Below are 17,526 nucleotides of genomic sequence, written 5' to 3'. Positions count from 1 at the left end.
AAGAGAGGGGTTAAGCCAAGCTCAGTGATCGAGACCTAATTGATTAGGCATGGAAACTGCTGCTAACTTACAGAAAAGAAGTTACAATGACGTCTTTTCCAAACGGCGCTTTAACTCTTGAGGCAACCTTTGAGACGTTTCTCATTCCGTGTAATGCGAGGGGTCTTTGGCATATTTAATGTTTTTGTCTTGTGAACTCTAAATGATTGTTCCGTGCCTCTGACACCGGAATTGAGCAGCAGTTACCTCGGCAGCGGGCATGAATGACAGACGAAGAGCTTATCTGTAATTTGGTAAAGCGCTCCTCTCTCTCAATGTGTTCGGGCTTGTTGGCAACTTCCCATCCGCGGAACAAAGGCGCTGTGAAGTGGCTGGATTTTGGTGCTGTCACAGCTCTAAGGAGACTGTAACCTCATTAGGCGGAGGAGTGACCTGCAGCATAGCACAGCCCTCTGTAGGTGTGTGAAGAAGATCCCCCAACAGCAGCTCACCTCCAGTTCCTTTCCAGCCCTTCAAACCAGGCACCGACATGCCTGGTAAGTCGGTGCTCACTCCTGGTTTTGTACTTGTTGATGTACGAGACACACTAGCAACAGCGTTCGACCTGCTGCAAATTACTCTATCATCATGCAGTCATAAATCTAATCCATCAAACTTAATTTATTAGCATTTTTCTTTATATAGGATAAATATTTTTTCTTCATTATACTTTATAAACTTTCTGCCGTTTAGTTAATTTCTTCACTGACTACTGGAACCAGAGAGCACAGTAAATACAGTTTTAATGCCTCTAGTCTCTAATCTGTTAGTGGTTGATTTACTTGAGTTACAGTGCAAATTAAAATATCCTCTCTATCGAGTGAGTAGGAAGTCAGATTAACTTTACAACCTCATTTGACTGAGATGCACAAGTTTGCCATTAACAGCAGTTGCCCGGTCGACTCTAAAATCCAAGTAGCAAGTAGTGTATTCAGTCGTACTGCCGTACCGGTTGTCGCTCACTAATTTTTATAATTTAAAACTAGTGTGTTGACTGATTTGAAAGAAACTAAATCTAAATAGAGAGTCAGAGGAGAAACACAGTTTTTAGATCAGACCAGTCAGTCGAGCTTCAGATCCAAAGCAGCTTAAAGTGTGAGACAAGCTCCTCTGCTAGTGTGTGGGGCTTGATAGTGTTAAAGACTGGAGGAATCCTGCCTCAGAATAAGAGTACATGTCTCTTTAATCCCTGTAAATGCTGACACAATAGCTGATGTGTAGATTTTTCTTATCTAATTAGATCGTAATGAAGCTGCAGTAAGTTTAGATTTCTGTCAGATTCTAATGATTCTCTGTATCTCGTGCTATTAAAATTATTGTCTTAATTTTAAAGTTTTCTAATTGCTGTGTTTTTAGATCACCCGTCTGGCCTTTTCTCAGTTTCACTTACTCCGTGGTCATCCGTTGAGACCACCCTGACGCTGACTGTAGCCAGCCGAGCATTTGCCTTCCACTGAAACTAGACTGTTGTGGGGCGGAGTCAGGTTGTGCACTTTTGAGATTAAACAGGAATACTTTAGGGATCACTTTGTTTCAGATTTCAGTCCCTCGGCCCCGTCGGAGAAAGAGAGGTTCCCTTTCTGGTGAGAGCCATGTAATCCCCTGTCCAGCCGGCAGATTGTTGTCCCCTGACTGTACCTCTGCTTCTCTTTCTCTCTCTCTCTCTCTCTCTCTCTCTTTCTCTCTTTCTCTTTCTGTTCTCAACAGAACAATGCAGACCAAGTGGCTTTCCAAGTGGGCGGTGGCCTGTCTGCTCTGGAACAAATTTTGCAGGTCATCACTGCCGTTTCCACACCCACTGCAGTTCCCCGTATTCCTATCAAGTGAGTACCATAACCAAACTGGAATATTAGCTTTAATTTGCATGAAACACATCAATACAAAAAAAAATAACATTTCAAAGTAGTTCAGTTTTTCAGATTTTCTTTTTTTTTCTGTGATTTAACATGCAATTAAAAAAAAAAAACTATTGCAAGTTTATTGGCGATGCTTGATCAAGTTTCTGTTTCAAGCCAGCAGGGTGAGCTGTCTCTATAGCTTATGTTTTGTACTGTTTGATCTCGGAAACGCTGACCGTCCGTTATTGTTGAGATCAGTCATTAGCATTGACCCAGTGTGATCTTGTAAATTTTTCTTTATCGTCAGTGGTGGAATGTGGGGATTTCTTTCTGACCAATCTGTGATGAAGAGTACCGGAGTCGTTACAACACTGGAGTGGCTCTTACTGTTAACTTACCGTAAAATAGCAAAAGGAACGGCATCTTTTAAAACCTGTTTACCTAAAGTACGAACCTAAGGTTTATGTTCCTATGCAGTTTCTTACTGGAAGTTACCGATGCTGTGCTTAGGTTATGAAAACGCATGAGAACTCTTTCACGTGATTTAAAAATAAGTTGACTCTTGCATTGTTTTACAGCTTTTCCTTCCACTCAATATAGGAAGTAATATTAAATACGTTAGGTGAAGTGACAGTACGCCTTAATCCCTGGCATAAAGGTAGACTGTTTTTCACTTCTCTTTGGCCGCCGACAATATAAATGGTAGTCAGTGTGTTGGAAGAGTATAAAATAACATTTCCATTTCTAAATGTGAAACCTAAAAGATAGGAGCAGTTTTGAATGATCCATACTGTTTAATGTCCACCTACTCTCTACTACTCATCTACTCACTACCCCTCAGCTGTTACAGTCCTTCTTCCCAATGACTTCTCTGTGACTGTATCCTTTCTCTGACCTCGCTGACTATACTACTCCGTTTCCTCCCTGTGATTGTTTTTGCAATTGCATAAAGTGAGTGAGCTAATCTCGGCTAACCTACTTAATCACTGTTTATCGTTGCTTCATCTCAATAAATACTCCGAAAATGTATTAATGAATAACAGCGATGCCCTTCAAGAAACGGGAAGCATTTCCATTTCTGTGATCAATTTGTGTTCATTCTTTTCTCTGGAAACACAAAAAGCACATGTGTCCCATCTATCATTTAGAGTACAGAATATTTTTGAGTTGTGGGTCTGGCGTTAGCATGGCCTGCCAGTACATAACCTCAGAAAGGCTGCTCTGCTCACAAGTGGGACTCTGTAATGGACTCGAATGGCCTTGCTTTCCCATTCATTAGCATTTACTGGTCTCCGAGTCCCTGCTAATGGACGAATGCTTCTTATATTTATAAGGCTTTTAAAGGGCATCACATGTATATTGATTTTTTTTGTAGTCTCTCTTCCTCAATCATTGTAATCTGAGGGAATTTCAAGTAGACTTCTGACTTGGAAGAAATATTATCCTAAATGGAAAGACTGTCCTCAAGCACAAAGCGCTTGTATGCAGAGCTTGCCTGCACATCCGTGCATGACGGAGGGTTAGCTTAAGTACACACAATGCCTCTTCGGCTTTAAGACACCTCCTTGGCATAGTGAAGATTAGGCCCATGTGTTTTATCCTCTGCTTACAATTCGAGCAAACTTTGAATTATAAATAGTTACAAAACGGTCTTAAATTAGCTCTCGTTTCAGGCCTAAACCTTTCCCACAGCTAAACAGGATTGTCTGCAAAGGACTTTCATGTCAGGAGCCAATGTGTAATTTTGATTCTCTGATAAGAACTGAGCTCAGCACTTCAGTTCACTGTCAGTATATACTGCTGTACTACTGAAAGCATTAATTCAGCTCATTATTATGACCACGTAATCTGTATACACAAGCTTGTTCCTTAATAATTAAATCTAGTAATTACACTAATGGTTCAGTTTGCAGCACCCAAAAGCTGATTATTTTACGAACACATGCACAGATTAGAAAAGTCACATTTTCCGTGTAAAATGCGGCAGAGGTCACGCTTTATTTGTGTGTCAGGTCAGCGAAGATGGTAGCTCATGACCAGATGCAACACAAGGACGCAGCCCGGCTGTCTGCTTATCACTATCTGTCATCTGGATTGCTGTGTGGCCTAATGGGCTGCTATACAGACGCTAGCCTCTGACTACGCTACATTATCTGTTTACAGTGATGCTGCCGTATTGATCACCTCCTCCCACCAGATAAGCGGAGTGATTTACAAAAAAAGGCAGCTGCGGAGATGCTCCTGCCATATCTCTCCCCGGGGAGGCTGATTCCATCTTGTTACCATTACATTAATGAGCTAATTCCTCTGCGAGGCTGCGCTAATGTTCTGCTGTAACCCTGTGGTCGCTGCAGTGTCTAGATCAGGGTTTAGGCAGCCCCTGTCATTAAGTTCAGCTGGAGGCATGATATCTTACAAAAGGAACAATAACAACCCAAACTTTGGCTTGAACAAGGTTAAGTTTATTAGATCATTTCATTTGCATGCCCTGTAATTAAAATGTGTGTGAATTTATCTATATTACAACAGCTGAAGGTTCATTCCTCAATTTTTCAGAAAATTGTGAAAAATCACCCCATGCACTGTGCCCAATGCACTGTGTTCTTGTTTGAACCAGTTGCAATCTAAAAATCAAATATATTCAGTTTACATTATTTATGAAATTAGTAAACTGTTTTAAACCGTTTTTGCTTTTGAATATCCAACGACTTATAACTTGAAACTGGGCAAATTGTCTTCATTTTATATCAGTTGTGTTGTATGGTGCCAAATCTAAGAACTAAAAGGTTGTTTTTAGTTGTTTGGTTGTTACTGTATGAATTTCAGCAACAAAAAAAATCTCATTCCCATGTTTATATTCTGATATTTGGGTCCCGCTGTATGACAGTTTCTGGAGATTTATAAAAGTGAGACAGAGCTGTGATGGTAACAGATGAGTTCCAAAAAAAGGTTTAGGAGTCCTCGGACATGTGTGTTAACCCAATTTGTATTTCCACCTCTGTCTCACATGACCCGGTGTATCCTGTGAAATCAGACCTGCTGCCTGTGGTTTTATTTCAGGATGTTTTCCACCATTCGTGAGTGTGCGTGCGTGCGTCTCTGTATTTGTGTGTGTGTGTGTGTGTGTGTTCGTGTGCACGGTGCGGTGTGACGGCTCATCAGATTTCTCCTCCTTCATACCTGGCCAGCGTGGCACGGCAGCCACAGTAGATGTCTTGGAAGCACTCAGGGTATCGGAGAGATCAACAGCAGAATCAAATTAAATGTCATTTAGATAGCCATGAATGAAGGGATTGTTTGACAGCACAAGGAAATGGACTTGCTCCTCACCTTTTATTTTGGCTTAGGATTCTCTTTCTTCCCCTGTTTAAGAGGCAGGGGCTCAACCTGATCTGGAAGTTAGTCAGATTTCTGCAGCGCTGCTCCCGTCAGGCTTGACTGCACACATAGGAAACGCACAGAAAGGGCGAGGAATGTGAGACTCAGGTTGAGGAGCACAGATCTCGGAGTTGATAACTGAAGGCAGTGACAAAAAGCATAAAGAGCCTTTTACAAGCTTGTTGTCCTGTTGTCAACTGAAAGGCGAGTTGGCCATTTACCTTAATAAATGGACTTGGGTGAAAGACAGACACAATCCATAACCGTATACCTCTGGGGAAACGGTGTGTTTATGGTTGTTACTTCTGATTTATTCCAGAGAGTTAACCGGCCGGTGAGGTCTGCAGTTTCACGAGTTGTTGTTTATTCTTAATTTTTTTTTTCTATCCATGTCTTTTAACCCCCAAACCTTCACTTTATTGGGCGAAGCCTTGTTGGCCGCTAGGGCAGAACTTCATAATTAAAAAGACCGAGACTGGTATACAGTAGGTGTGATCCATCCCTTTAACTCTTGGCCTCATTTCTTTATAGATTCAAATTGTTTTACTGGTAAAATGTTGGCTTTCTCCCGACTGTTCAAGTTGTAATATACATTAGTATAGATTGCATTTCTCAACTATTTGTATCCTGTATTTATTAGCAAAATATCCACTCACAAGTCTCCAGTTGTGACCTGAATGTGGCAGGTTGAGATGGATAGCGATTATGTTAATTTTGCGAACCTGTAAAACACGGTCTCGCCTATGTAATGAGAAACCCGTATTGGTGTAGGTGGAAGAATGTGGCCTGCTCAGGTAGACTGGCACACATCAGTCCCCACAAAGTTTTTGTGCAACGTGAGAAAGGGCGGCGTGGCACTTTACCGAATTGTTCCTCAAAATCTTTGACTGGAGCTGTCACTGAGGGGTGTTTAGATAGTGAGATTCCCAGAGAGGTTGAACTATCGGGTGTCAAGCTCATCAAGCTCAATTAGGTGGGAGGAAACCAAAGACAGATCACTGCAATGGTTCATTGTACAAGCTGGTGTAAGGGCATAACTCAAGCATGCCTTTGACAGCCTTCTCATTTGTTCAGAGATGACCAAAGACAAGCCTGATTAGCTGTGTTACAAAGCAATTGCATGCTCATTACATGAGCAGCTGAGTGAGCTGAGGGGCTGATCTGTCCTGCCAGAAGTTAAGTGATTTAATTAGAATATGCTAGTAAGGTCAGGTAGAGACAGTGCAGCCATGCCTTGAATTAATTTTTCAAAGTTGTTTTAGCAGTTATCTCATTGGCGTGTGGTGTTTTAACAACTTCTTTAAAAACTCAACATTCACTTCACCTGCTGCATACTTTTAAGTAATATATCTTAATTCTGTGTGTAAATGCATTAAATTTGAGGAGCTCAAACACCATAACATTAGCTGTACCCTCTTACATGCAGCTAGTCCCAGCTGACTGTGGGCGAGAGGCGGGGTACGTCCTGCACAGGTCACCAGTCAGTCACAGGGCTGGCACTCCAAAACTAAATAAGGAAAACTGTTTTGCAGCTGCCAACATGAACATGGGTTCTACCGAAAATGTAAATACACCTAAATTTTATGTGACAAGGGGAACACTGTCAGAAAGCATTGCATCAAATGCCAAACGAGGACAAACTGCTTTTGAAAAGCTGAAAATGGCCCAGCAGGTCTGCACAATGGACAAACCAAGGGCTGCTTAACAGCTGATGGCATGGAAACTCCTGGCGAAACTGCCAAATGGATGAAAAGATATGACGGTGCAATAATAAATCCTGATTATATGTCTTGACTTATTTTTATAGTAGATGGTTTTGTTTCACTTAACAGCATATTTTACATAATACACAATCAAAATATTGCTCAGCACTGATTCCATCAACACCAGAATGAGTCCAAAATCTTGCATGCCCCCTCCTATCAACTAATCTGAACCTTGTCTAGAAAGAGATTGCTACCCTCTTTGTTACTTCTTGAAGGAACAATTTAATGTATCACTATACCACAGCATAGCATGCAGACAGAGACCCCCAAATTTTCAGTGTATCCCGAACGCTGTTGATCAACATGAACTTTATCTGGCTGTTCTGAAACAGCTCTTTGACAGTAATCAAGTCAGTCCTGCTTTGCTATTTAATCTCTGATAGATCATATGATAACCCTACTATTGTGCTCTACTTCATTCAACAAGTACAAATACCACAATAGTGACTTAAAAGTAGCCCATGTCCTTTTGAGGAATGTGCATGGCAGCTACCGCGGTTTTCATGAGCCGTGTAAAACATATAATTATACAGTAGAATTAGTGAAAGGTTTTTTGAGTTGTCACTTTGGTATTTGTATTGAAGCTGATCTGTGTCCCGTGTTCTCTTGAGAATCAGACGCTGTGAGAGTCTGACGCTGTACAATGCATAGTTTGGTTGGGTTCTCATGTTTCCTCGCCTCTTCTTCACACGGCCTGGCAATGCACTTAACCATTAATTAACTTTTTTTCCACCGTCTTTGTGATTAAATTCAGTTACTGTCAGTATCTGGCGTATAGAACTTAAACTACCAATTGAAGAATGTTCTTACTAATTGTTACGGACTCTGTTTTTGGTTTCAGGTTGACGTGAGCTTTGATGTCAGATTTGGACGCCATCCGATAGCTCAAAATATAGCGCTTCTCACATTAACACCACATTCTGCGTCTGACAGCTGCACAGCAATGACAATAATGCTATGGCAAAGCGACTGACTCAGCCGTTAGCTAACGCAAGAACAGAGGAAGTTATTGACAGACTTTGGTGAACCTCCACCTAATCTATTTTTCTTTACCGTGCCAGCGTGGTTTGACTGAAAACGCGCAGCAGATGTGAAGGTTCGGTAGATATCAAAATGTTTACCAGTTGAAATAAACATGGCCTACTTTAGGCAGTGGAGAGGCAGATTCCATTCTTCCAGCGAGCAGATAGGACACGCTATTCCTCCAATGGCTAAAATATACAGTTGTCAGAAAATATTAACTGATGAAACGGGGCGAGGGGGAGTAGCAGTCACAGCAGAATGATTGGTCAGTTATCTGAAGCATTAATCTTCTCTGGGGCTTGTTTTAGAGTAGACATAATACAGAGGCACGCTGACTGGTTCAGCGCTGGCTGCTGCCTGGGGCTGCCTGGCGGCTGCGAGGAGCTGCTAAAAGAAACAGTTTTATCTCTCCAGCGGAAATGCTGCACCATCTCTGCCAAGATGGAACTGAGATTGCACTCAGCACCTCTGAAGGTGGCTCTAGTGAGGGGAGTCTCCGCATAAGTAGCTGATACGAGTGTTTTATTCCTCAAATCGGCTTCCTTGCTCGCGCTGTCAGTGAGATATGCATTTGACTTGAGAAGACAAACTGCACCCTTAAGGAACCACAAATAGAGAAGAGTGTGTTTGGTTTCCTGATGCCTGCAGATAGTCATGTCAGTGCCCAGGTCACATTTACATCCCCGTTGAAGTGTTTCTTTAACAAATGGAAATGCCCTGAGGTTTGTTTTAATTTAAACTTGTGATTAATGATGACTGGTCATGTCTCTTTGCTAGATCTCTCTGTGCTGCTGTTAATATCTACAACCTGGCATGTTCCTGCTGCCCCCCCAACTGCTCCTATGTGCTGTTCAGCAACAAGATAGTCCTCCTCATGGACCTGCTGCTGCATCAGCTAACAGTAAGTGGATGCATCCCAGTATAATAAACAGGACCATTGTATATAAAATGTGTCTAAGATAATGCAGGCTTAACTACAAGCATTATTTTTACCATGCATGAATTTAGCATTTGTGTTAACAATTCCTATTTTTTCCTTACGTTAATTTTTTTGATATCCACTGTCTTGACCACTGAGAAAGCCCTTTTGCCGGTGTGTGTTACCGCTGCAGTGTTAACGAAACACAGAGCAAGACACAAACTAGCGTGTAACAAACCGTTGCCCAACCTCTCCACAGATGCCTCCTGACTGACTGAGGGAATGTGAGAGCACAGTCAGTCAGGCAGGCAGGCTGCACTGCGGCGGCATGTCAGCCCATATCCTTCAGCACTCTGCGAGAAGGACTGTAAACATCAGCTCACTCCAAACATCCAACGGTGGCGGCTCACTGGGGCCGCCTACACTCACAACACAGACAGGACAAGGCACAGGCGCAGGGTTGTGGTGCATGCATGAACTCTACTGGGGCTTCCTTCTCCAGTCGAGTTCCAATCCGAAGCAGTCATATTTCCTTAGGGCACACAGGGAGAGGTTAGCCTGTACACTTGAGTTTATATAAAACATATCCCAGCAGCTGCTCTGCTGACTGACATATCCAACAGCACTGCAGGAGATGAACAAGCTTCTCTCCTTTTGTTCAGTGCGGATTAAGAATGGAGGCCAACAATCACTCGCGCTCCTAGTCAGGAGTTCTACGATGTGTTGTAATTTAGTTTAAAACTTTTGCGACTATTTCAACTACACGTTATTGTATTTATATACGTGTATTGATGCACGTCCATTTCGGTATGCGTGTGTGTAAGCATTAGAGTAAAGCAGTGGGGGTTGCGCTGCCGCATGAGCATGTCCCCTTTTAATTAGATTTGCGGAGAATGTCGGTGGATTTACCTATGCTGTCAGCGTTCACCCCAACCATTAGAGCAAATGGGAAGGTTTTACCTTTGCAAGGTTCCACATTTAAAGCTAACACTATATTTTAAATGTGAACTTCCATTTTTATCACATTTGCCTGGGAATATAAGTTAAAAAGCGCCTGTCATACTCTTGTGTCTAATTTCTTTTTGCAGCCTTTTAATCTGCAGCTTCTGTCTTGTCAGGATGTAGCTGGTTTAAATATATTTATTTGTTTGCACCACCTTTGTGTGGCTGAGGAAGTTCCTTTAACAGCTACTATATGTTTTTATTGTAGCTATTATAAACACCAAGAGTGTTACTTGCTAATTTGATGCCTAAGGCCGGTTAATAATATACCTGCTAAAACTGAGCGATATAGTAAATAGACTAATGTCATGAAAGCTGTTTGTTTCTACACTGTTATTCACGCCCAATTAAATGCTGTCACCTTTCTGCTTGAGTCTTTCAGCATCAAGGTTTATTAAAGGAGCAGAGAACCTGGTGATTTAAATGAGATGAATCAATTTTTTACTTCCGTTTCAACAGCTGTATGTCCCAGATGAAGACAAGTCTATTTTTGGGCGCAGTGTGAACAAACAAGTCTTTGAGGGTTTGACGACAGGCCTGCTTCAGGCCATTTCTACCATCCTGGGGTCCCTGTGGCCGCATATCACTGACTCCGGGCAAGGCGAAAACACATGGACTTCCTCCCCAGATACCAAGGTCAAGAGCTCTGCCACAGAGTTCTTCAACACTCGCACACAAGATCTAATCAGGTATTCTCTCTGCAATGCTCTGCGCTACTCCCACACCGCTTCTCGTCCTCCTGTATGGCACCTTTTTTTTTTATTTCTCATCTCAAAATCTTTTTACCTCATAGTGCATGTCTCCTCCACTTTTCTGCACCGGGTTCAGAGTTGGCCAACCTCTGATTTCCTCAACAGCATGAGCTTATGTAAAGAACAGACAAAAAACTTCAGATCATTTGGAAATGGTTCAAGTAGCGTCTAGTTAAAATGGGAGCAGTGTGAGAATGAGGTGTATTCTGGCATCCTTCCAGCATGTGCTTTTTCCACACGTCGTGTACCACATTTTAAGTAAAATCGGTTTCGGGGAGAGCGGGTCACAAAGTAGCATAAACAAAGAGCAATTCCAAAGCTTTGAAATGTCCCCTTGAACCTGGCGTTCGAGCTAGCCATGTGGGTCTGGGCTGTAGGAGTCGGGGCTGTGATGGAGAAATGTGCACTGTGAGGAAAGGCAGGCCCTGCCTCATGAAGCCTGGTGGACTAGTGCAGTCTCTCCACTATCCCTCCCACAAGCCATGATTCATCTGGACAGAGCAGCTGCACAGGCCCACCAATCTCATCCACTGACCTAGTCGTAACCCTAGAGACAGGGGAGGGCCTGAGAAAAATTGTGTCGTCAGACTGATAATCCCAAGTACGAACACAAGATTTACCTCAACTGTCTTATAATGTATATGTGAGGAAGGACAAAAGATCAAAACATTTTTCGCTTTTGCAACACTCTCCCATTATGCCAGCCTATAAATCACGCAGAAAGGAGATCACTGTTTCCTTTCTGCTCATTACCAGTCCCTCAGTTTGCCTTCAGTGCTTTTAGTCCGCCACCGTTGTGGTAAGAGTTTTTAATCATGACGCACAAAGTAGCAATTTCGACCACCAGGCAGCTTGTCAAACAGAGCAGGCACTGGACAAAGTAGTTAACGTGAGGAAAGATCCTTTCAACCCAAGTAAAGCTGTAGAAGAGGATCAAGTCAAAACAATGGAACTTGGTTCAAGTGTCAGAAGACCTGCACTGCAGGTTGAAAACAGCCATAATCACCTGTTTTGAGAGGACTTCAGTGAGTGACAGTTCTGAGAAAAAGGTATGTGAAAGAAGGGAAGAGTCGGAGCAGTGATAAGATGAGGAACAGTGACTTCACAGTGACCACCTCAGCGACTTGAAAGCCTTGATTGGCAGCTGTAGTGCTCTCTAGAGTTTCAAAAGCTTTCGGTGATCCCGGCATAGCTTAGCTTTGAGAAGACTAGCCCCAGGTCAGCAGACTGTCAATGGTCCAGAGCTGGGCTGGCATAGGAGCCACAACAACCCTCTAATGACACTATTAGCAGTGATTTGTGGCTGAAAGAGTACAGGGAACATGATCACGAGACCTGTCATTGGCAAAGACAAATTGAAGATATCACAGTAAAGGCAGGGGGTGGACGGCTTAGGTGAGGTATTGGCTTACAGCTGCAGTGATGTGGAAGTATGCACAGTAAAGGCCTTTGTTGGTCCATGTGGGATGACCTTCATTCAAAGAAAGCCACCCTTGCTTGACTCATTTTAACATTTTGCAAGAAATGTCATTAACTATGTTGTATTTTATTTTTTTTATCTCCTTGTGTGTGTATTCCAGCTACGTGGTTAACATGGGTTTGATTGACAAGCTGTACGGGTGCTTCTTGTCGATCCAAAGTCCCGTCGACGAGCACCCAAAGATGTCTGCTTTCCTCCAGCACGCCTCGGCTCTGCTGCACAGATTGTGTACCCTGTGCTTTGTCGTAACGGGACGGTAAGACTGTCTCTTGCTCACACGCCTTCAGACGTCTCTGTGATTTCTTGATCTTCCTCTGACAAACACGCACACCTCTCTGGGCAAGTAATGACAGGGACTGAGTTACTGTTGGTTCTTTACCGTCAGAAGTATCCATAAAGACACGGTTACTCAAACCAAGACCGTGGACTCTGCAATCAGCCGGCAGGTCATTTACTCCAGCCAGCACGCTGGCTAAGCTGTCGTTACTACAGATAGAGATAGGCATCTACTTGACCCAGCGCTCTGTCACTCACCATAAACCTTAGCCTGCAGTGTGGGGGGAGCCCACCCACGTGTGCTACGGTGACCTCCACTCAGAGAGGTTCAGCGGCGCCGCTGACAGAGGCTAAGCACACAGTCACACCAAGGGACCTCAGCACTACAATTCCTGACTTCAAAAGAAATGCTTTGCATGGTAGCAGGGCCACATATTCTTTTATGCCGTTCATTAAAATAAAATTTGAAATGGATTTTGTTCCATTTAAATCCAAATCTAGATAGCAGTCTTGATGTTTTCAGTGCCGACCAGTGTGTCGCTATTAAGTGCTGCAGTAACAATACTCACTTGGTTCAGAGGACAGCTTGAACTACTGTTTGTCATCTGTGAGAAAACATAGTATTCAATGACAGCGTGATCAATACAGCAGCCAGGGAGCTCTGTTGTGCCAGGGCTTCTCTGCGTGTCATATATATAAGAATGCTCAGTGGACTAGTTGAATATTTGGGCCATGCCAGTTGCTGTGTCAGGGGATTATAACGGCATTAGGAGGCTGTGTTCTTGCCTAGCAGCATATTTCATGCGAAGCCTGTTGGCTAACATCAAGTATCAGCATGCACTGTAGGTTCCATCCAGAGGTCACACACCCTCCATTCTGCATGGCTGCAAATCATAGCTGGGGTTGCTGCAGTAGTCTTAAATTGTCTGTACAAGCCGAGGGTTTCACTGGAGACATCTGCATTGCGTCTAGGAGAAACCTAAATAGGATTATTGCATTATTACTTTAATAATATTTATTAATATGTCTGTTTTTGGTAGCACAACATACCCGGTTTAAAAAAAATAAAAAGAAAACTGATGAAATTTGGGGATGGTTAGGTCTAACCAATGGAGTTCCTATTTGCTACCTGGTGCATTGCACCTGGTGTTAAATATAAATTTAAAGGACAACCCCTTGAACCAATAGGCTGCCTTCTTTTTGGAGCTAAACAAACCTGTCACCTTGAACCCTCTCACACAGGCTTTGATTAAATGTACTGCAGCACTTAGCACCTTTTCAGGCGACTCGGTTAAATCTACCAGCGGGAAATCACTGCCCTGAGCCGCACATCACGGCATCATTGTAGGAGGAGTCTTGAAACTCCCACAATTCAACCAATCTGGCTGGCAGACAAAATCAGAAAGTGAAAAGGCGTAGATGCCTCTCGCATGTGAAGAATGAGAATCTGTTATTCTATGAATAAACCAGGAGCAAGCAAAGAGCAGAGGATGAACTTAAGGGCAGCAGTGATCCAACATGTTTATATAAAACACATTTCTAACGTGGTGTCCTTCCACTCGCTCCAGTCAGTCAAGTCAAGTAACACAGCAAAAAAAAACAAAAGTCATCTCTAAAATTAAAAAGCATCTCTGTATGTAGCAGTGACTGATCTTTCAGCTCTATACCAGCAGCAGAAAAGCTCAACATATTATATGTAGATATTATTTATACCTATAGCATTTATATTTATTAATTCCTGGTATGATATCAGTTTTGTTACTGAATCTTTTTAGTTATTTTTTGTTGTACTGAGCATACCTGTGCGCTCTCTTCCGCTTCAGTTGCCTCAGTATATTTGACAACAAACGCCAGGACCCGACCGGGTTGACGGCCCTGCTGCAGTCCACCGAGCTGGTGGGAGTGGTGCACACGCTGTATTGTATCCTGCTGCACAGTTTCTTGCCAGAATCGTCTTCCCAGAGTCAGGAACCCTACAGCCCCGGGGTCATCCAGGTGGCTTTACAAGGCATCCGCTTCCTCAACAGTTTTGCCCTTCTTGACCTGACCGCCTTCCAGGTATTAATTATCATGTACAACATTTTATACACTTGGGTATTTATTTTTTTGATTTTTTTATTGTTGTATCTAATATTTGTTCATATATATGTACCTTCCATACTAGAACATGTTATTATGCTGCACATATATAATATATAATAATACAAGGAGCTAACCGCAGTTAAAGACATTCTAATTATTTAAATCTCGAACAGCAGGCTATTATAAAATTGCTCACAAATATTTAATTATCCTTCCTTGGTTTAATAAATCTACTTTGACGATCAGACGCATGTCAGTTCCTTTGTCAAGAGCCATTAGAAGAGGAGTTGCTCTCTGCAGGACAAAGTTGACCTGTGGACATAAACACAGGCGCCCTTTGACCCAAGGTCATTTTTTGGGGTTGAAGAGAGCCCGGTGGGTCAGCGGTCAGAATGGAGCACCAGTGATTATCACTGTATGGAGGGCCATACGTCACCCAGCCCGAGGAGGAGAGGGCGACAGCTTCACTGTGCTAAGTCCCCGCACAGACTGAAAGCCACAAGAGCAAGCGAGAATGCTGTTAATTATTTTAATGCCTTGGGGTAATTACTTTGAAGCAGCTTCCTCTCACTGACCCGCCATATTCAGTCAACTCAAAACAGCTGGAAATGAAAGCGCTACGCTGCCAGAGTTTTATGAACATTTTAAATAACATTTCTTTTTTTGGCCAGCAGTTGTAATCACCTTGTGTTTCGGATTACCTCACTGCAACAGCTAACACGTATTGGTGCAGTGGATGGATGATCAAAATTCAGGCAGTTGACTCTGTGTGCTTCACATCGGCTCCCAATAATGTGATTTTGAAGGGAATTTCCAAAGAGTCCCGTGCAGTATAAATATCTAAATTTTACAACGAATCAGTGAACCTAGAAAATCAATGTTAGGAAAATAATAGTGAAAAAAATCAGAACTGTATGTTTTTCTTTTTGCTTAGCAGTTTTACTCCAAGTAGTTTTTTTTTAAATTATTATTTAAATGTATTTATTGTTGTATTTATGCATTTTTTCCACTCTGACAGCTTTTTACATTGTTCAGGAAGCCCTGAAAGTAAAATTTAGCTTCCTAGGTATTGTGTTTATGGATGTTCAAATCCTAACACACCCAAACTTCCACTGGGAATTGTGATGATCTTACGGTGCTCTGTCACGCTGACATTGTTTAATAAATACTGTCTGCGTGCTGCTCCTAGCATCTAAATTCTGAGTGGGATTGGGGTGTTTTATGGTTGGTCCCCGTTTATTTGCTTATACGCTTACACCATGTACGTTCCCACCAGCAAAACATATAACCTTTTTTTTTTTATTGCCGTGCGCTGTATTCGTGCCGGACTCTTTGTAATCACAATTATAGACAATTTATGTTTAAGTTGCGTCCGTACACACTGACGTGCTTTGTCTGTGACCCATTAAGTCTGTCCTAGGAGCGGAGGGCCTGTCTCTCGCTTTCCGACACATCGTCAGCTCCCTGCTCTGGTACTGTACCCAGCATTCCTCCGAAGAGCTGCTGCACGAAGTCATCATCTGTGTGGGATACTTCACTGTTAACCACCTGGACAACCAGGTAAAATTAGACTGTATTTTTCGGGTCAACCAAACCAAATTACTCAAAGCATGAGTCGACCTTTGTAGTTGTCACTGAAGATGTTGGTAACCATTGTTGTTGTTTTGGTAAATCAGATATTATCAGGGAACCAGTTCCTACTAGTTTAGAATTTATATAAATGATAAAAAAAACACTTAAAAGGATAGAAAACATACTGGAAAAATTGGAAAATGTATGTTTTAATTTCAAAGTTACACATATATTGTGTGAAGGTTTTTAAAGAAAGGTTTTATATCTTCATAAGGTGGGAAGCTTGAAGGAATATTTCAGTCCAGTAAAGCGAGTGTTAAACTATCAATATATTGGAATCAATGAATCTACTTATTTCTACTTGAGGCAGTTAAGAATTGTAATAGATTTTCTGTCTTTTGTCTTATTTCTTAATTACACTTAATTCGTTCAGTTGTGTAAAGCTTCCTATTGAGTTAGAAGAGCCTGGTAATATCATCTTACTATTGTTCTTCTCATGCATTATTTGTCAGAAAAAGGGTGTAGTTTTGTAATTGTAACAAAAAGCACCTGTTTAAAGATTCATGCCTTGGCACCTTCCTGCTTTCAGCCTGTGTGTCGTCTATTGTCCCACAGAGTGAGCCATTGTTCCCTCCTGGTAAAGCAGGGCAGTGTGCTGGCCCCGGTGTTACAACTACTTAGGGGGCTCTATGGAAGTGAGCAGGATGTGAAGGAGCAGACCTGGCTGCTGTGTAGTTGGCTGTCATGCATGGCCCGTCTACCGGGCCCCTGATTAGCCATGCTACAGTTGGCTGGGCTTTGATTAAGCTAAGCCTGACCCACACGGGCAGCAGCCACGGCTTCAGCCTCTGATATGTCATTTATCCACACACGGTCAACTCCCATCACAACAATTTATAGGCTGATTCTGATTTGCAGATTTATTTATTTTTTTCTAATTTCTAATTAAAAGTGCCTCCTTCTGTCTGTGCCACTTTAGCTCTCTTCTCTGCTGCTAAGTAATCTAATTATTCTGATGTACGGAATTAGCATTTGTTGGTCATTGTTGATCCAATTTGCATATTTTATTGAACAAGGACTGACAATTAAATTAAGCATGTGACAGACTGTTTATCTTTGTCCGCTCACAGCAACGTTAACAGAAAAGCCATATTCTGTATTTTGCAAAAAATAACATTTGCATGTTGCTAATTGGATCCAAAAATAATTCATTTACAACCTAAAATCTTCTTTCTTTTTTTTACATATTCGAGTAAAGATAGTGAGGAAACAAAATCCCACACAACATTCACACAGAGTTGATCTTTGCCAGTGGTCCGGTTCCTGGAATGCATCCATTCGGTTCTGCACCAAGATGGATGGCGTTAAGGAGAATATTTAGAGCAGCTTGAGCTTTTCT

At 42.3% G+C, this 17,526-nt stretch overlaps 1 protein-coding gene across 1 annotated transcript in view; it reads left to right on the top strand.

Annotated features, from left to right (window-relative positions):
- The window catches only part of scaper (S-phase cyclin A-associated protein in the ER), a 57,001-nt gene that overhangs the window by 33,846 nt on the left and 5,629 nt on the right, over nucleotides 1-17,526 (top strand). The window contains exons 23-28 of the mRNA XM_084555295.1: nucleotides 1,747-1,862; nucleotides 8,822-8,945; nucleotides 10,425-10,654; nucleotides 12,298-12,453; nucleotides 14,297-14,531; nucleotides 15,966-16,115. Coding sequence (XP_084411421.1) covers nucleotides 1,747-1,862; nucleotides 8,822-8,945; nucleotides 10,425-10,654; nucleotides 12,298-12,453; nucleotides 14,297-14,531; nucleotides 15,966-16,115 — 1,011 coding nt within the window. The remainder of the gene's footprint in view (nucleotides 1-1,746; nucleotides 1,863-8,821; nucleotides 8,946-10,424; nucleotides 10,655-12,297; nucleotides 12,454-14,296; nucleotides 14,532-15,965; nucleotides 16,116-17,526) is intronic.

The sequence above is a fragment of the Chelon labrosus genome (genome assembly GCF_963514085.1).
Source record: "Chelon labrosus genome assembly, chromosome: 11".
Classification (NCBI taxonomy): Eukaryota; Metazoa; Chordata; class Actinopteri; order Mugiliformes; family Mugilidae; genus Chelon; species Chelon labrosus.
Note: the sequence above shows the minus strand (reverse complement) of the source record. Positions and strands in the feature narration are given on the sequence as shown.